Source organism: Macrosteles quadrilineatus, unplaced genomic scaffold (genome assembly GCF_028750875.1).
Source record: "Macrosteles quadrilineatus isolate MER2022 unplaced genomic scaffold, UCM_ALF_1.0 Scaffold_2__2_contigs__length_208266976, whole genome shotgun sequence".
NCBI classification, from domain to species: domain Eukaryota; kingdom Metazoa; phylum Arthropoda; class Insecta; order Hemiptera; family Cicadellidae; genus Macrosteles; species Macrosteles quadrilineatus.
This window is the reverse complement of record NW_026542595.1, coordinates 181,376,457-181,396,223: the sequence shown is the minus strand read 5'-3', so window position 1 is coordinate 181,396,223 and position 19,767 is coordinate 181,376,457. Positions and strand designations below refer to the sequence as shown.

Below are 19,767 nucleotides of genomic sequence, written 5' to 3'. Positions count from 1 at the left end.
TTGTAATGAAGTGTTTAAGAAGGCCAAGGTTTGGCAATGTAAAATGGTGTGTTGAGCCTGGTGCTTCCCCATCCCCGCACTAGAGGCGTGTTGAGCCCAGTGCAGCTGGTTGGCGTGTTGAGCCCCGGCATCCTTTCTATTTTCAGTTTAAGTTCCCGGTGGCCAAAGGAGTTGCCATCCGAGCCCTTGTAAAAAAGCATTGTACACATTTTTTACAGTTTGTTTATACTATGTTAACATTTCAAAAGTGAGTTATGATATATATTTACACAAAATTCCAAAGATGCAAAATACACAAAATCTTAAAAATAAAAAATAAATATTTTTAAAAATCAGACTGTCCTCAAACAAACAAAATCAAATAAGGACCTACTTTTACAATAAACAGATTTAAATAAAGGCCATACTTCTTAGGCCTAGCTGAGTTACATATTTCTGAAATATTCGTAAATTAGTTTGTTGCGGGTCTGTAAGTGTCCATTTCCTCCTCTTCGTCTCTGCCTTTCTGGAACTTGGCCGTCATTTCCTAGCAGATCATGAAGAGCTTCAATTGCAGCTAATTCATCAGGAGAAACAGGCGGAGTATCATCACCTTCCATAATGCATATGTTGTGTAATATTGCTGTAGCAACACAAACACTTTCCAGTCTATCTAGCTTCAGTCTTATTCCTAGGGCTAACACTGGAAACCTTCTTTTCCATACACCAAAACAACGTTCAATAGGATTTCTTGTACGGATCTGTGATTCCTGAAACAGTTGCTCTTCTCGAAGAACTGGATTTTCTAAAGGGGGTATTAAGTAATTACTGCAGGCATAACCACTATCTCCAACCAACACACCGTTTCCAAACAGTCCATTTTCAAATTCTTGTTTAAGCCTACAGGAAGTAAAGATGTGGGCATCATGGGTTGAGCCAGGCCATCTGGCTACTATATTTGTAAGGCGCAGGGAACTATCACAAACCCCTTGTACGTTTATTGAAAAAACACCTTTTCTATTCCTGAAATACTCTGCGTTGTCACCACCTGGAGACAAAATCTTTACATGAGTGCAGTCGATAGTGCCTACACAGTTTGGGAACCGAGCTATTTCAAAGAAGCCAAGTTTCGTCTTTGACTGTTCTTCTTGTGTTGATGGCATACAAATGAATTGTGGACGTAACCGTGCAATAGCCTCTGATACCTGTTTGACAATTTTGCTCACTGTTGATTTATGAATGCCATTTTGATCCCCTACATTTATTAAAAAACCACTTGAAGCATAGAACTTGAGTGTGACTAGGAACTTCATTTCAGGAGATATTGCCCTGTTTTTAATTGTTGCACACTTTATTTCCTCTTTGATCAATTCCAACACTATATTAGCCGTTCTCTTCCTCATCCTATATCTGGCAAAAAACTCTGCTTCATCCCACTTTGTAAAATGGTCAATTCTTGTTCGAATTTTTACTGGTCCTCTCCTAATTTGAACTACTTCTTCGAAATCTTCGTCTTCTATCCCATCCAGAATATCTATGACTTCCTCCATTATATGTTAGGACATAGATTTTGGGGCACAAACAGAAAAGTAAATAACTAAAGTGAGAAAAATGCACACAATCTGGTGTAGACTTGACAAATGAAGACTTTATTTGTTTATTTTATTAATGTAAACAATATTTGACAACATATCATAGCTAACAGCTGTAGTTTAAACTTGACTCACTGGTTTAACCATGGTCCTTGAATGAAGTTAAACTAATCTTCGGTTTAAGCTTGTCAAAGACATTGGAGAAACACTTTTCAAGTTTAAACCACAGCTTAAACGCCAGCATTGGTTTAAACTGTGTTGGAGAAACCTTAGCTGTTTTCATAAATGCAAAAAAATATATAGTGCTGCACCCTGTTGGTAAATCTTATAACTTTTTAATGCTTTTCCATATCATAGAACCAACTTTTTTAGTTGAAACAGCTGACTAAATTCTTTAATTCCCTTTAAATATGAATACTTATAAGGTTAACATGGGGAATTACAGAGCCACTGGGGCGGAGCCCGAAAGGATTTTTGAGATAAGAATATGCCTATATGTTAATCGGGAATGTAAGCTATCATCATGCCAAATTTCAGCCCAATCCGTCCAGTGGTTTATGCGTGATTGAACTTCAAACAAACAAACAAACAAACACACAAACTTTCACATTTATAATATTAGTAAGATTCAGTCAAAAGGGTTTCATAAAAAGTTAAAGTAGGCTAACACTCAATTAGAAAATAGGTCGAAAATTGTACATATTAACTCAGATAACTTACGTAACTCAGGTCGAAAATAATAACACAATAAAAATGCCTTAAACTAAACACGGGTGGAACTTATCTTTTGAAATGTCTTCAGCGAACCCATTGGAATGAGTAGAGGCGTTTTATTCGGCTTTTGAGAAAATACAATTCAGTACTATGCAGTAATCCGTTACTGTGCTATTTATTTTTTACGAATCAGGTTAAGTACTTGAACTCATACGAGGAGTTATAAACATACTGCAGTTCAATCCATGTATTAGTAATAGATTTTTGGAATGACGTGCATTCAATTAAAGTAATTAAATATACATTTTAAAATATCTATCCTCAGGTCATTAAAAACACATCTATTTAAGATTTTATGTAACAAATGTTGCTATAATGACTTTTTCCGTTGACTCTAGTACAGTTTATATTAATATGTAGATAGTTTTTGGTTGTTATCCTTATTTCTATTGACATTATTCATGTATATTTTAAACAAAATTAAAAAAGGATACAATTTATTTGACTTGGATGTTTCTATTTTTAAATTTAACTTTTTAAATTGTCCTTACAGCTGGAGCAAAACACTAAATTTGCAGTACAAGTAAAACTTACAATTTGCCAGTCATCGTCGTGAACTTAAATTCCAGTATTTTTTTTATTACACAATAATTGAGGTATGACAGTAACAGTAACATCATTTCTCTACATTCAATAAACCAACGTAATCAACTGTTATCAATTTATTGTTTATTGGCATATTGGCTGTTGACGTATTAATATTGTGATTTAACAACAGCATGGTTTCCCTAATCAAGACATTCAAATATTGGTTGAAGTTTGCTCCTTCAATAATGCACGTTAAACTGCTACACAGGCACGTAATGTGCCTGTCTTTCTAATATGCAGGTGCTGTGAAATTCATCACTGTTAATATAGGCTGAAAATAAATACATTGTTGTTCTGTGGTATTTGATATACCCTATGAATATTACATTGTTTCCAATTTACTTATTTAAACCAAAACCTACCACATTTTTATAACCATTTAAATATTTTTCAACTTCCAAAACACACTGTATAATAGCATTAGGTAATGATATTAGTAAAGATGATGTCGATAATCTATCGTCTTCGTCAGCATCAACTAGTAGCACAGACAATATAATACTTTAATGCTAGTAGTTTTCTTCTCATTTTGTGAATGAAACTAAGTAAATAATTGTTGTAATACTTAATTTCGTAACTTCTCGCTATGATTACTTTTTTGTAAATGTTGGCCTGTAACGCTTTAATTTCACAATAAAAACAAATAATAACCCCTGTTATTTTAATGGCATTGGTTACACTTGTCATAGTTTTTATTTTTGCCTTCTTTTGAACAAACATGTTTGATTTCATTTGGACAACGTTTTACTATGTGCAGTTATGACAGTTCTACCCTATTCCAAAAATAAAACATTCCCGTTTGTTTAAAAGATTAAAAACATAAACCAAATTTGTTTGTTTACCAACAGAACAGACCAGTGTAATAAAGTCGTTTCGAGTTATGAGTTGTTTACCCATCGCAAGACACCCATCTGGGGTTTGTCTGGCAGTGTTGACTTTGGCCCGAACTCTACCAAAACACCGCAAGCTGTTTCGTTATTTTTCGAACCATTCAAATCGGTTGTATTATTTACAGGAAGTTACATGTGGTATTATGTTCCCTTCCAGACCGGATATACGCTTATAACAGTCACTTTTAGGAAGCTGTTTTTAAAACTGTTATTTAGTCTGCGTTTTTGACAATTGTTTACCTAAACTTTTTACGTGAAAAAGTTAAACCTTTAAAATGTAAACACATTTGATTATGAGCTGTGAACTATTGTTAATTTCTACCTCCAGTTTATTATCTTATATCCTTTTTCGCATATCCTAAGTGTGTTCTTATACATCTTCTCGTGCTCCTACCAGGAACCGGATAACCGTTTTCACCCTTATCAACTGCCCTTAGCCATGTAAATCCCACTCTTTTTGAACTTAGACTAATGAATGAAATGTGTAAGAGAATTGCAAATTAAACCAAATACATCACAGATTTTGAAGTCACGAAGTGACGCTGGCTGCTAGTTGCAATTATTGTGATTTTAGCCATAATCATAGGTACTCGCACCGCTCACACACTGTATGATTGTTGACAAACTAATGGGAGAAAGTATGTGTCAGTGTGCTGACACAGTTTATTGTTTAAACTTTTTAAGCAGAATTAACGGGTAGTTTACATATTATTTGTGAAAGAAACTAAATTATTTTTTGTACCGGTAATACTTTATTCCAACAATCAAACTTATTTCCTGTAAACATTCTTTAATATTAACATAACTTTCCTCTAATATCACTTTTTAGATGATTTCTGAAATGTTATAAGCTTAATTAATTTTTTTTATGGTATGCTGAAATTGAACTTCTTCCCCATTACTAGCCCTCATCCGCTGGGCCTATAGTATAGTATAACTTCAAATCAGTAAAGGCTTCAGCACGACATGCATATATATATTCATGTATGTATGCATGTAGTAGTGCATGAGTGGTTAATTGCATTCTGTTGTAGTCTGTAGTGTGTTTTGTCCTCAAATCACATTTTGCAGGTGCTACGAAAAATCAAGAAACCCCCACCACTAATAGAAATAAAGTCATTAATAAATGATTTGTTTTCGCGTTATTTAGAATACTATTTATTTTATTTATAAACCATTCACAAATTCTTTGGATTATTGACTGCAACTACTGTAACCTGAGTTTGAAAATGTTCCACTAGTCAAATCAGTTCTAACTAATAAAATTTATTACATATATTACTAGTTGTCGTAGAATGTAATAATATTCTACAGTTACTAAAAGATTAAGATTGTGTTCACAGACATTTTAATACACCAAAGGAACCTATTTTACTTCAAAACCACTGGATCTACACCCTAAAAACAATATGAATTTTCCTTTTTATTGAGGACAATTCTTCTTCAAATTTCATGCAAATAATACACTGTAAATTCTAAACCACACCTATTACAAATCACACATTAGCTAATATAAAACCCCGGGTAATAGTACGGGGGGGCAGCATTTCGTTATTTTAACTATGAACTGCTTGAATCTACTGAGCTCAATATCCTTATCTATACTATTATATAAAAATCTAATGCTGTCTGTCTGTATGTGTATTACTAATAGGTGCAAAAACTACTGAACCAACTGGGCTTAAATTTTACAAAAATATAGCTACCATACCAAGGACCATTATAATAGGACTATTCACATTTCGATACTGACCGTGGGCTTCGCCCCTTTGGCTTTAAAAGTTCTGAGGTGAACATTTTAATAGTGAATATTGATTGGTCTCCATGGCTGTGATGAGAACACTAACAATGTTTGTTTAAATTTGCTTTGACATTTAAATATAAACAAGAAGAACTGCTAAACTGCATATTTCACAATTTCAGACAGCTGATACAAAGAAATTAAATATAATATTTTCCATAAATATGAGGTAGGTTAATTTTAATCTAACCTTTTATCATGGATTATTTACTCTAAAACTATGTCAATGATTATAGAAAAAAAAAGATTTTATAACCGTTGCTGTATCAACTGCTTATCATCTGCTTTGGATTTTTAAAGCGTCTTAAGGGGATCCAGGCTTCAGAAAGTGAAAAAATGGCCAAAATTCACTTCTTTATTTTTATAGTATTTTATTGTTATTTGGTTATTTATGTACAAGAAAATATAAGTTTTATAGGTATCCTACACGTTTTTCATAACAAAAAATATATTTTCCCCAGATACTACATGCGCGCGTCTTAGTTTTTTCCAGGACTTCGATCGCGATTCCCCGAAAGTTGTGATTTTTAGTGTTTTGTAACAGAAAAGTTGATATATCTCAGCCAATTTTTGTCCTATCATGTTGAAATTTTTACTAGATGTTCTTGATAGTATTTAAAAACTTTTTGGGTATAATTATTAATATAAGTCAAATAGTAAAAAAAATATAATTTTTTATATTTGAAATATAGTCTAAGAAATTTTTTTTTGTTTTTCAACCTTTATAAAATAAAAACTAATCATCCTACAAACAAAGTAATACCCAGGATTTCAGTAAGTGTACATTGACACCTAGTTGAACAAAATTGATCAACTATTTTATGAGTTATATCAAAAATAAAAATGTGTTACGTTATGATACATAAAATTACATAAAATGGTACTGTGGTACATAGAGTGGCTACAACAAATAAAATAACAGTTTTTAGGCCCATTCGATATAATAAATATCTTTAAAAAATGATAAACATAAAAAATAAAAAATGTATGTTCTAAAGCCTGGATCCCCTTAAGTTAATAATCTTAAGTGAAAATAATGTTATTGATATGTTTTCATGGAAACAGTATGAAAATTACAATGTAGGCTATAGATGTTTTGTATGAATTTGGAGGCTACTTTAAATAAATTCTAACTGCTTCACATGTGTTAGATTAACTTAACATAACTTGCACATCACATTGTTTTTTATATGTATATTTAGGTAAATTAAGTTATTGTGTTTTGCTAATCCTATGTTTATATAGGAATCCTATGATACAAAAGAATATCATCGATAACTAAATTGTCGTTGATTTATGTTTTCCAAAATCGGTTGTATATGTGTAACTATATTTAATTATCAAATGGTAATACAAAATACTCTTATTTTATCTTAACATAGCTTTCGGTTCACATTTACTTTATTTGGTACATTTATTATTTGTGTTTTGCCACACCACTGATTAAATTAAACCAAGAAAAATATATAAGCAGTACACAGTGTTCTTTTGTTTCTAAAATCAATAAAATATCTGTTACTAGGTTTTCTTAATGGTAAGTGTGAAAATGTAAAGGCAATGAACGATGATTAAAAGAACTGGTTAGTATATTAAGTTGTTTGTTGATATTTTTGTATAGTAGAATCAGAGATGCAATGAAACATATACTGTATTTGCTATTACATTTTTTAGTCCTTGATGCTTTGATAATCATATTAGTTTTGTCTGCTCCAAATAATTTAGCATTAAAGACAGCTGAGTCTTTAATGCTAAATTATTTGTTTGAAATTTTGTATAGTACCTATAGAATATCTATACTTATTTAATACGCAAGCAGGATTTTTGTGACAATTACTCCTCCGAAACTACTGAACCGATTGACATGTTTTTGGTGTCATTGTAAAAAAAGAGCGTAACGTGAAGTTGTGCAGGAAACTTTCTTTTTAGGTAAATAATTAGAGAGTGAGGCCCTGAGGCCCTTTAAAGTTTCGTATTTCTCCATAAGAATAACATGGGAAACAAACATTGTTTTGAAACTCCAGCTGTTGTCAGAAATTAAATATTAATAATTGGTCTCCATGGAAGCATGAGAAAATTCACAATGTTTACAATTGCTTTGACATTTAAATGTAAACAACCAGAACTGTCAAATACCTATTTTACAATTACAGACAGCTGATCCAGAAAAATAAAATAACTATGTGGTAGGTTTATTTAATCTTAAACTTTATGATAGAGTATCTATATAAATAAAATTAGAGTTTTGTCTGTACATTACTCAGAATCATAAAATTTTAGGTTATTTTTACGTGTTATACATTAGAGAAACCGAAACGAGTCTCATCTAAATTTCTGTCTGTCTTCCAGTCTGTTACGACCCAAGAGCCATTTTACGCGGCCTACTCCTGAAAAACGAGAGTACCTATCAAGTTCCAAATCATTTTAATGCATTCACTGGATTGGCGAGATTGTCTTTAGCCATTAAAATATGGCGTCACCACTTTGTAAATAAAATGACAGACGTTTAAAAACCCAATTTTGTGCGATTTTTGTAAAGTTTTCTCCCAATGTTTAGCACATATTCTTCTATGAAATAACGAACAGCTGTTCAAATCAAGATTATTTCTTCTAGCTGTCACTGATATGTTTACATTGAATGTTGTTTACAAATACCGCAACCATTTCCGATCACGTTTTGAAAGCAAATCCAAACCAATTAAGATTAAAAACGTTTCTCCTTACATAACGGATTTAATTAATCGCAAGTGCAATAATTTGCAGGGTAACAGTAAATGAAAATAGAGATTTTTTGTGCATAAAATTGTTCTTGAGTTTTGATAACCGGGAAATAGACCTTGAATCAGTGTTGTATATTGCTGGGAAACTTACATTTTTTAAATGAGCGTTTTCAGTCAAGACTCGGCACACGACCGACGCGCGTCTACTTGTCCATAGTAAAAATAAAAGTAGGCCTACCGTGTATTTATGTTTTATTCGTTATGTGTATAAGTGTAAAGTTCGTGTATGTGTTTCAAAAACTCCAAGATGCACCTAATGGGGAAGCTCAAGACCTTATATTAGGACTGATGATGGCGATTTAATTTCGCCGAAATGCATCTCCTGTAATAGGATACATTAGGATCGACCGGCGGACACAGGTAATTTAGCCTTTTATTGATTGTCATACCGATCCGGAACAACAACAAACGACATAAAATGAAGTTATGTATAATAAATAGTTTGGCCAGCATATCTGAAAATATGCAAACCAACTACTGTTCTTTATATAAGAAGGTTTCAACTGATACTATAAGATCCCCGTGCGTAGAACGGGTACACAGCTAGTTTATTATAAATCTATTTCAATGATTATGAAACAGATTTTTCCCGTTGCGAAGCAAAATTAAAAGTGAAAAGAAGAACACATGTTAATTGTAAACAGTCAATGTGTAAATAATTATCTATGTTGTATTAAAGATGTGTATAGTTTTGGATGTTGGTTTGTGTTTAATGATATAAGTTATTAATTATAGAATTTTTATTTTAAGGATTTGGCATATGAGTAAGCCTATGATAAATAACACCATTTCAGAGTTCTGCCAGTTTTTGAGTAGAGTTTAAAGTAGCCTACACCTTATTGTCTACAAATTGGCTAAATAACTTAGGTACGGTACTTTATAAAAGTTGACAGCCTTTTTACGTAGACTTAAATTGTACGCCTTTTCCCGTCCATGGGCAGGTTGATTGTTATAAATTAACTCTTTAAACTGGAATAGGATTGTTATGTAAATCGTGAGTATTTCCATTAGTTGACTACTAAAAACCACCTATTTAGTTGACTCTTTTAAAATCATCGGAAATTATGACTGTTATTAGTTTCTAAACAAGTTATTTGTTTATAAATAACTCCTGTACTTCTTTGCAATTGCTCGATTTCGAGCAACATGTACACTAGTAGTTTCTTTAATATTTCAAAAGACTGTATTGATAAGGCACAGTAATATTTTTAAAGTTTATAACAGCTGACTTAGTTTTGCTAATGATTTATTGTGAGTGAAAAAACTGAAGATGAAAGGATTTGTGATTTAATATAAAGAAGAGTTTTATATAAAGATATTTAAATTTAATAATTAGTATTTTTGCAACTTCAAAATTGAAATTTAAAACGTCAATAATAAATTAAAAGATGTGTAATTAAAGGAAATGAAGGTAAATCTGGTAAATCATGTATGTCAAAGTTTTACTGGAAGATTTGGTCAGTTTTTCTCATATCAGCCTACACAAGATTTAAAATTAATCAAAAGCAAAATGGTGGTATCCACTACTTACCAGTTAAAAGTCATAACTTAAACGTTTCTATTAAGGCCATAAAAGTTGAATTTTGTTTCTAAAAGCGTTGGCGGATGTGTAACTATTATATGCAAGAGATAAAGATTAAAATGTTTCTATTTTGTGTCCTCTTCCCGTTACAAAGCACGGGTACAACAGCTAGTATATAATACGTGAAGGTGTTTTCTATGAAACACTACTCCTTCGTTAATAATGGACGGATTTATACAAACGGTGTGTCAAAATTAAGTATTTTTTGTATAGACGCCCCCTTTCACCAATTCCTGTAATAAAAGTCCTCGGGCTTTGCCCCACAGGCCATCAAAATCGCAATGTATTTCTTATGATGACAAGATTTTGTTTACTTAAACAGACAGAATAATATTTGTATAAATTACAGCTGTTCATTAGTAAACACATTATACACACAATAGTGTTCGTTTTCAGAGTGAGTTCATTTGCAGTTTCGATAACTACTGTAGAGTGGAGCGATTGATTACATCTTTGAGTTGACTCTTTTGAGTCATAATCGGGAGTTATGACTGTTATTCGTTTTTAAATAACGCCTGTAATACTTTACAATTGCTCGAATTCGAGCAACAGGTGCTCTAGTATTTATTTAATATGGTGTTTTTATTGACAGAAAGGTTGCAAATTCAACCACTAAAATAATTTTGAATATATCGCAAAATTCCATGGTGGCTTAGTAGCTGTGGTTCCTTCAATAATCATACTATGCAACATGTACAGTAGTGCGCTCTGGTAGCTTGTTGCATTATACAGGCGCTATGAAAATGTCAAGAAATGCACATTGTTAGTAGTAAGAAAAAGTAATAATATTGATTATCAACCATATTACAATGGCTTATAGTATTTTGTTGTAGAAACGTATATACTGTACTTTGTTTTAAATATTACTAATATTTTAACAAAAGGTTATTACAACTATTATAATAGTATACTTTTGTGCTGACTAAAATCCAGAATTGTGCAAGATGCTTCATAGTAAGTTGTCTTCTCTCTCCAGCTTGATTAAAAATTCAACGTACAATGACAAAGAATCAGTAATTGACAGCAGTGCACTTTGTGGGAAGTAAAACTCAGCTACATTTATTTTCATTTTTAGACTGGACTGGCTACATAAACATGACACAGTAACGTAGCCAGGATTTCAAAATGGAGGGTCGACCGACCGGGCCCAGGTAGAAAGGGGGTCCGGGAAAATTGTTGAAAACATAGGCCCTAAAATGGTCTTTTTTTAGCCCTACTGGCATTGAAAATTATCAACGTCAATTAACGTCAATGCAGTATTATTATACAATTCTAATAATGTATAATTTATATTATTATTATATAATTTTACGATTAATTTAACAAAAAAATATTATATTTAGGACCGGAAGGGGGGGTCCAGACCCCCGGACTCGTTTATTCAATAGAATGTATACTACAACGGTAGCCGAATGGTTATAATGCAATTAATGCTCGCCTAACAAACCACAGGTTGCCGTTCGTTAAAAGGTCAGTAGCTTGATGGTTCGAAACTGGACCCAGCTGCCTCTGATCTTTGAACTTCAAATAATGATCCTGGCTAATGCAACAGCTTATCGTAGTCAGTAACAAAGCTACACAGAACATCTCACACTATTCTGCTATTCTACGCTCATCCTTCATTCATGTTAATTGAGTTAAAATACGCTCCCATGTAAAAGAGTCACCATCTCAATTGATAATGGTGACTGTAGAGATGAACTGTAGAGTCAAAGTTAATTTATGGCGGATAAGAATTAACACCAGGCCTAACTGTAAATAACTAAACAACACAACGTTTACATCACTAACCACGGCCACAAGGTGGCCGTGCAGTAACCCTTCAATAAAGAAAGATTTTTCATCGCCTACTTTATGTAATGGAGGAGTCCAGGTAATTCAGTACCTTTTTTAATTAACAGCTAGGTATATATAAGTATTCGAGCGGATTATAGTTAGCTGAATGTTACAGCTTTATTTATTTATCCCAACGGTTTCTTCATTTGATACAGTTTGGTACGACAGCACTACATCTTTACTGTGCTTACAATAATGCTGCAGCTGGTGCTGGGCGCCCATCGTTGTAGTTCTATGGCGCCCACTAATTGATATATTATCACACCCAATGCTTATTTTGTTACAATAATAAGGTTAATCTTCTATTAATTCTGCGTAAAATAATTACTAATTGAGATTTTAACAATCTACAAAGAACAATATCATTGATTATACATTTCCAAAGATATGGGCAATTTATAATCAATGGCAATACTAAACATTTTTAAACGTATTCCTTAATCTTCATATTTGCCTTAGTGTACTGTTTATTTTATACGTATGAAAGTAAATCTAATCAGCACTTAGGACATAATCATAAATGGTTTGTGTTACGACTGACTCTATTTTATATAGTAAATCTGTATTTTTGCTTTGACTTCATTAACGTTTGTTGGCTGCACTGGCAGACCTGGGCCTCGCAGAATCCCATTGGATGTTTGGGGAGTAGAAACGTCGGTTTGATTCGTTGTATCTGTCATTTCATTTCCCAGTTGATCGTGGTTTCGTGGTCAGTTGAATTTTGTAGGCCGGTTACTGACACGCAGTGTAATCAAGTGTTCTGCTAGTGTATGGGAAGTTAAAGTTGGGTGGGTCCAGGTTATATTCCAAGTGTTTCGCCGGTTAAACTACAAAGAGTGCTGATAATTTACTGTAGTTTACTACACAGGATAATAAGTCCTTTTCAAACTGGATTATTGTTGCCATCTGTTGTGTCGGTATGTTAACCTAGATTGCAAATTTCTCTAAACCCATATAGTTTTGCTTCTGGAGGGTATTTTGCTTCTCTTGGACTTCCGTTCTACTTGTAAAAATACTTAAATTAAAATGAAGGACTACTACGAAGATCTTACACTAAGAAACTATTCTTATATATTTAATTTTGAAGAGGAATTTAAGCATTTGGATTCAAGAGTATGGATGATCAAACATTGGACCAAAGGATTCTACTATTGTGCTATTTACATGATTTTAATCTTTGGTGGCCAATACTACATGCAGTCTAGACCCAGATTTCAACTTAGAGGAGTCCTATCGCTGTGGAACACACTTTTAGCCATATTTAGTATAATTGGTGCCTGCAGAACTGCACCTGAATTAATACACGTTCTCAAGAACTATGGAATATACCACTCAATCTGCGTCCCGAGGTAAACTTAATTCATAATTTATTTCTTCCTTAACTCGTTAAGTAAGTTATTGAATTGTATTGCATTACAGAAATTGTATTAGGCCCTACAGATAACTTCAAACATTCACTAAGCCTAAAGCTACCGACATGTTAAAAAACATTCCTTCGTGAGACCAGCATCAAGTAGGCCTATGGTTGACGAAAGTTAAGGATTTTTACTACGAATCAGCGCCAACTATAAGTTAAGTTGATACGTGGTCTGAACTCACTGGACCGATGTCAACTATTGTTGACGCTAACATGCATTAAGTTACTTTATGACTTATGGTACAAATGTATGGTTAATTTTATCGCTAAAGATCAACATACTTAGCCTAAGTTACTAAGTTACATACTAAGTTAATGGATAAAGACAACCAGGCCTACATACTAACTTAGGCTATAAGTAAGCAATGGACCAATGCCATCTAACTTACGTTAACTTATAGAGAACACAACTAACTTAGGCCCTACCTATTTTTTTTTTAAATAGACTAATTAATTTTAGTTACAAGATGAATTTTCTATGCTGGTGCCAAATTTTATGTACGGTAATCTAAATAAATATTATCAAGACACTAATTAAACAGAAAAAAAAAACTAATAGAAAAGATTGGTTTGTGGGTACCTACCTAAGCTAGCCTATGTTAAATTAAGCTTGGTCCAAAATGAAAATATAGCATGCAGGTTAGGGCAGTGACTGGTGTCAACTATTCACACTAATCAGGCTTGCTTAGTTGACAATTAGTAAGTTAGTGACAGTTTTTTTTTTTTTTTTTTTAGAAACGGTAGCCAAAACCAATTTTCTTTGGGATATTTTTCTAGACAACATCAAACTCATACTAAAAGTAGCATGCCATTACAGCTTATAATAGACAACCTGAATATAACTTTAATAGTTAAGATTTAATCTTCACAACAATATCAAACTTACCTTAGTTGTAATCCATTTCCGAACGATCTATTTAAACCATGCAATACACAGGTTAATAAGCAAAATATGAGGTTTGTAATAAGTTATGTTGTTTATTTGAAACGTTTTGTTTTTAATGGCTTAGTAACTTAAACTAGAAACTTACTTTACATTGAATAATAAATAATAGGCCTAATCACTTTAAAACCCATCTAGCCCAATAATAAAAAATACATTTAAAGACGGGATAAACTTTTGAGTTTGCGAACGAGATCAGACCATGGGAACGGGGTTTTACAGGGGTTTTTATGGGGCAATAATTGGTTTTTCTCATTTTTAACCCTCAAAGCACAAAATTTACCGATTTCTCTTACCTTTTTAAAGAGCTCTAAAAACAAATTATTTAGTATGGTACCTCCCTACAAAATTGTTTTTGTATGGTTAGTTGGTAACGGAGAAATGTTTTAATACCGTACCGGAATTTTAAATTTAAAATTCCCATGTTATTCTTAAGGAGAATATTAAAATATGTTGAATGAAAGTCTTGAAAATCTTGAATGATCTCTCGAACCAGCATGATCGCACCGTGGAAATGGGGTTTTACGGGGGACTTAAGGCGTAAAATTGGATTTTCTCATTTTTAACCCTCAAAATACAAAATTTCCCAATTTCTCCAAAGACCTTTTTAAAGAGCTTAAAAAACAAATAATTTAGTAGGCTATATCAAAGTGTTTTTTGTAGCCTACCTACTGTTATTGGTAAAGGAGAACCAACATTTAAAAAATCATAAATTTAAAATTCCCATGTTATTCTTATGTGGAATATTGTAAAATGTTGTAGTTTGCTTGTTTATGGATATATTTTGATCAAACTAGGTAAATGCATTTGTTTTATATTAAGCTATTATTAAGAAATGGGGAATTTTTTGTAATGAGGGTTAAAAATTAGGAAAACTAATTTTCACCCCCTAAAACCCCGTGAGCATGGTCCAATCATGCTTGTTTGCGGACTCATTCGATTAAATGTAGGTTTAAACACATTTGAACCAAATTTTTTTTTGAGTTATGTAGGCCCTATAACTTATAATAGCTAGCCTATTTATATATGAATTTGAACGGAGGATGTTTTGGGACTCTGGGTCATCATAACAAAAAAGTACCAGGTCTTACCATGGAACCTATGGTAATACCGGTAGCTTATTCCCTATATAGGAAATTCGCTAAATAACTTTTAAGCTAGTCTGTTTTTGCCTATTTCAATTGCAACTCCTGTCTTTGACTACAACTAGACATTCATTCCCATGTTCAAGTTGTCACCAGTTTTTAAATTGTAGAGCCACCAGGGGAATTTTAGAGGACTTTTGGTATTTAAAATGTAGGCTAGGCTACATCTTTTTGTGCAGGACTAAATTAATATTTCTTCTATTTAATAAAAAATGACAGGTATGCCTATATTGTTAATTTGTGATACCCTAGCCTATAGCCTATTTGTGAATCAGAAATTGTTCCATATTTTCCCTGAAAGGATAATGTTTCATACAAATTTTCAAACCTCAAAGAGTTGTGTCAGATTCCCTGGAACTTGAGTAAAATCATCAGGAAATGTTCTAAAACTTCAGATTTTCTTGACCTTCTTTATTTTTAGAAGTATTCCTTAAGGATATTAAAAAAAGACTAATTCTAAAATATATACAGTATAAAACATTCACGCAAGATGGTTGCATCTTATTTGTCGAATGTGTTTTGTATGAGCTTAGTGATATGATAAAAGTGTTATCAATTGGAAAGCTTTTGAGAAAAAATCTTTACTGGCCTGCATTATGTTAACAATCGATAAAATTATTTCATTTGGTAGGATGAGGCCCAGAAACATTGGCTAGCCTAATTTCTATTTGTGGGGGGAGGGTAACACTTACTAAAATGTGGAATGTTAGATTTGATTTTAATACGGCTATTAAAATTTTTTTTCTAATTAAAATTTGTAGGTAGGCCTATATGATGCCACTCACATTAACTGTTTCAGTCCAGTTAAAAACGCAATGTCATTGATTTTTAATTGTAATTTTTGACGTGCTGGAAGAGATGTAACAAATTGTAAATAGCCATTTCTTCCCCACGTAGGCCTACCTAAGATTTTAAATTAGTATTTTTTTATTAAAACTTGCTGTTTTTCTTTCTTCTATTATTAATGTTTGTTTTAAAAACGGACACCTGCCTCCTACTCTGCTTTTGTTAAAGTATCACAATGCATTAGATTTTCTATTCATTTTACTTTTCCCTATGGTCAAGTCGTAGAAGTCGTCATTAGGATCAGGTAGGTTAATCATTATTTCCATATCTAGTCTAAAAATGGTTTATACTCCCCATTTAATAAATCATTTTGGTAATTAGTTCTAACATTTTTATTTATAACATTACAATGGTGAAACAACCATTTCACCCTAACACCAGTGACCATATGTACTACCATCCTCTCTGGATTTAGTACCGTAATTAAAATACTTATCCTTGTGTTACAGTTTCATCGAACATGACCGAGTCGCTGGTTGCTGGTCGTTCCTCTTCGTTCTCTCCAAGCTTCCTGAACTGGGAGACACGATGTTCATTGTTCTACGGAAGCAACCTCTCATCTTCCTCCACTGGTATCATCACATTACGGTTCTTCTCTACTCCTGGTTCTCTTATACAGAATACACTTCCTCCGCCCGCTGGTACATCGTGATGAACTACTGCGTACACTCCATCATGTACTCCTACTATGCTCTGCGCTCCATGGGATATCGTCCTTGGAAGAACATCGCTATGTTGATCACCTCTTGTCAACTCACCCAGATGATCGTCGGTTGTGCTGTCAATATTTGGGCTGCTCAATATCTTCAGGAAGGCAAACAAGACTGCCACGTATCTTGGTTCAACATCAAGTTGTCACTTCTGATGTACTTCAGCTACTTTGTTCTGTTTGCAAGATTCTTCTACAAAGCGTACCTCAACCCGAGTGCTGGTAAACGCAAGGCACAGATGAGTGACATCCCTGGCAAATACACCAGCAACGCCAGCAATGCTAAGGTCAAGGCTCAGTAAGTACACTGCGAATAACTGGATTGAATTGGTGAAAGAAAGAAATACTTTCGACTTTTAGTTGTGATCTCTTATAGAAACGACTGTCTTGTGTGGTTGTTCAGTTAGTTACCGGTACTTTTCTTAGAGATAAATGAATTTTATGATGAATTCACTTCTCTCTCTCTCTCTTACTCCGGTTAAATTAAACCAACGGTTTTAGTCTCCGCTGTAAAATTATGCTAAAATTTTTATCACGAGGTCGAATGTTTTTCTTTCTTTCCCAATCTCATCCGTTTCTGAAGTGCACAAAGTATAATGGACTGAAGTTATGATAGAGAGTTTTTCTTCAGAGAAATCTTGCAGTAATTTATTTTATACATGCTAGTCATTAACATTCATTATTGTTGTGGATAGAATCAGGTCTTGTTATGCCGATTGTGGACAAAATCGCACAAGTGGCCATCTACATGTTCCTGTTGCATGAATTACTTAAGAAACTAATTTGTATAAAATATTCAGGACATGTACATTTTCAGTTTTAGTTTTATGTAAGCAAGTTAGTTAACCTTTTGAAGAATTTTGTACCAACCCTCTGAAGCTAGTAATGCACTCATCAGAATTTCTGTGATTTAAAATTGTTATTAATTGTAGATTTTGTACATTTTTTGTCTATCAAAAAGTATATAGAAAATCAATTGGTATGTAAAGTAAGTTTGGAAAAGAAATTGATTGTTACCACCACTATTAGTTTTTGTTTAGGCCACTGTTATTGAAGCACTATATAGTCAAAAGACTAACTGTAGGTTTTTTTATGATTTTTTACCTCTTAAGTCTTTTTTTAAGATCAAGTATCATTTAAGTATCAAAACAATGTATCATATTGTACAGCTGGAACAAATTTTGACTTAAGCTAACTCAGGCTGATAGCCTTATAACCTACAAGTGTGTTCAAAATTTCACCATGCCGTCCTAAAGTCAGTTTACTAAATTAATTAAAGTTATGTGATTTTTCTGCAATAGTTAACTTATACCTAACATTTTGTTCATAGTTTGCATATTTTTTACATTTATAATTAAATATATCAGATTATTTTTTGTTTTATTCTTGTTATTCTTACCTATATATATATTGTATGAAAATAATCATTCCTTTCTAATGTTTTTTATACAGTAGTTAGTATTTTTACACCGGTCCATGATTCACAAATATTTTTTTCTTGTGATGGATCGCACGGTCCATGATTCACAAATATTTTTTTCTTGTGATGGATCGCAAAAATTAAAAAAAGTCACATCTTACACTATGTTAAGATTTTTAATGTACACAAGCCTAACATATTACAATAATTAAATTTAAAATAGATCCATGATTTGGACTCAAATCTTCAGTGTTTTAATGCAAATGCAACATTAAAATACTTAACTACAAATAACCTTATGATTTTTTCATGGTGCACATTTTGTGGTACAACATAGGCCTAGTTTCACTGTTTTACTGGTGTGGTTTAGATTAAACATTATTTTTATACTTTTATAATTAAGTGTAGAACATGTTAGAATCCATAAACTGTTTCTTCTTACAATTCAGTTGCATTTACTATAGACTGTAGGCCTACGATTGCTTAGTAATTTCCATGTTCAAAGTACATTTTTGTGAAAATTTATTGATAGCAGAAACATAAAACCAGTTATAGAAGTGTTTACAAAACAATTAGTTACTGCCATACCTGAGCTTTATGCAACTGTAAACACATTCCTGTAAAAATTACTAATATTTTGTATCTTGTTTACCAAACAGTGGTTTATGCACAAATGGTTTATTCAGTCCTGCGTAAAAATGTTGAGAGGTCAAGATGATTTTTTTCCGTAAAATATTTAAAAAATGTGCCAATTACAATAGTAAATGGTAATTAAAATTATTTTGGTATGTATAGTTCATACATATAGGTAGAACTACAATTACAAAATAAATTGTAGAGTATATTTAGCCGTTTGTTATGTTTAGTAGAAGATAATTTTAAATATGATAATTAATATGATAAATATAAAAATGATAATTTCTGGCATTATTTCAACCTCTCTTCAAAATCCCATTTGTCATATAAAGTTTTATATTAAACTTATATAATATTCCTTAGTAACACTTTTGTATCAAGCTCCTATACAGCAAGTAATAATATTGTGATGTAAAAGTTTGTTTGAAAATAAATTTTTCATGTTTTAAATGGGTTTTATTGTCCATGTTATGAAGATACCAAAATAGTCATAAGATACAGGTTTAAAAAAATATATTTAGTTAACTTAAAAAATTCTAATAGTAGATTTTAAAAATCTGTACAATAATGGTTATCAATAGTCAAAGGTGATACGAAGTCTAAAGTCTTTGTGTTTGTCAAATGCTTGATACTGTTAACAGTTGAGGTCATTGACACACTCAAAACAAAACTTGGTATTAATGAAGATCTGATCACAGAAATATAATTTTTAATTTACTTTGGTATTTCAATGATCAGAGTTCCAGGTTCAAATCCTGTCAAACACAAATGACTTTAGCTGTGTCATTGGTGAGAAACTGCTGGAAGTAGAACACACTTATGTATGCTTATG

The 19,767-nt window shown here is 32.4% G+C and overlaps 2 protein-coding genes across 2 annotated transcripts; one reads left to right on the top strand and one right to left on the bottom strand.

Moving 5' to 3' along the window:
- Window positions 1-425: 425 nt before the first annotated feature.
- Window positions 426-1,529, bottom strand: LOC128985183 (putative nuclease HARBI1). Its single transcript, XM_054404566.1, has one exon. The coding sequence runs from the start codon at window positions 1,527-1,529 to the stop codon at window positions 426-428; it is 1,104 nt and encodes a 367-aa protein (XP_054260541.1).
- A 10,954-nt stretch (window positions 1,530-12,483) lies between these two features.
- LOC128986564 (elongation of very long chain fatty acids protein 6-like) lies at window positions 12,484-19,385 on the top strand. The gene is made up of 2 exons (XM_054406995.1): window positions 12,484-13,168; window positions 16,620-19,385. Exons 1-2 carry the CDS (start codon window positions 12,846-12,848, stop codon window positions 17,179-17,181), a joined length of 885 nt encoding a protein of 294 aa, XP_054262970.1. The 5' UTR covers window positions 12,484-12,845; the 3' UTR covers window positions 17,182-19,385.
- Window positions 19,386-19,767: the final 382 nt, after the last annotated feature.

What these genes read in the sequence shown, in the direction of transcription:
- LOC128985183 (XM_054404566.1), bottom strand. Translation starts at nt 1,529, where the DNA reads ATGGAGGAAGTCATAGATATTCTGGATGGGATAGAAGACGAAGATTTC.
- LOC128986564 (XM_054406995.1), top strand. Translation starts at nt 12,846, where the DNA reads ATGAAGGACTACTACGAAGATCTTACACTAAGAAACTATTCTTATATA. An exon ending in CACTCAATCTGCGTCCCGAG is followed by an intron (nt 13,169 to 16,619) that starts GTAAACTTAATT and finishes CTTGTGTTACAG; the next exon opens with TTTCATCGAACATGACCGAG.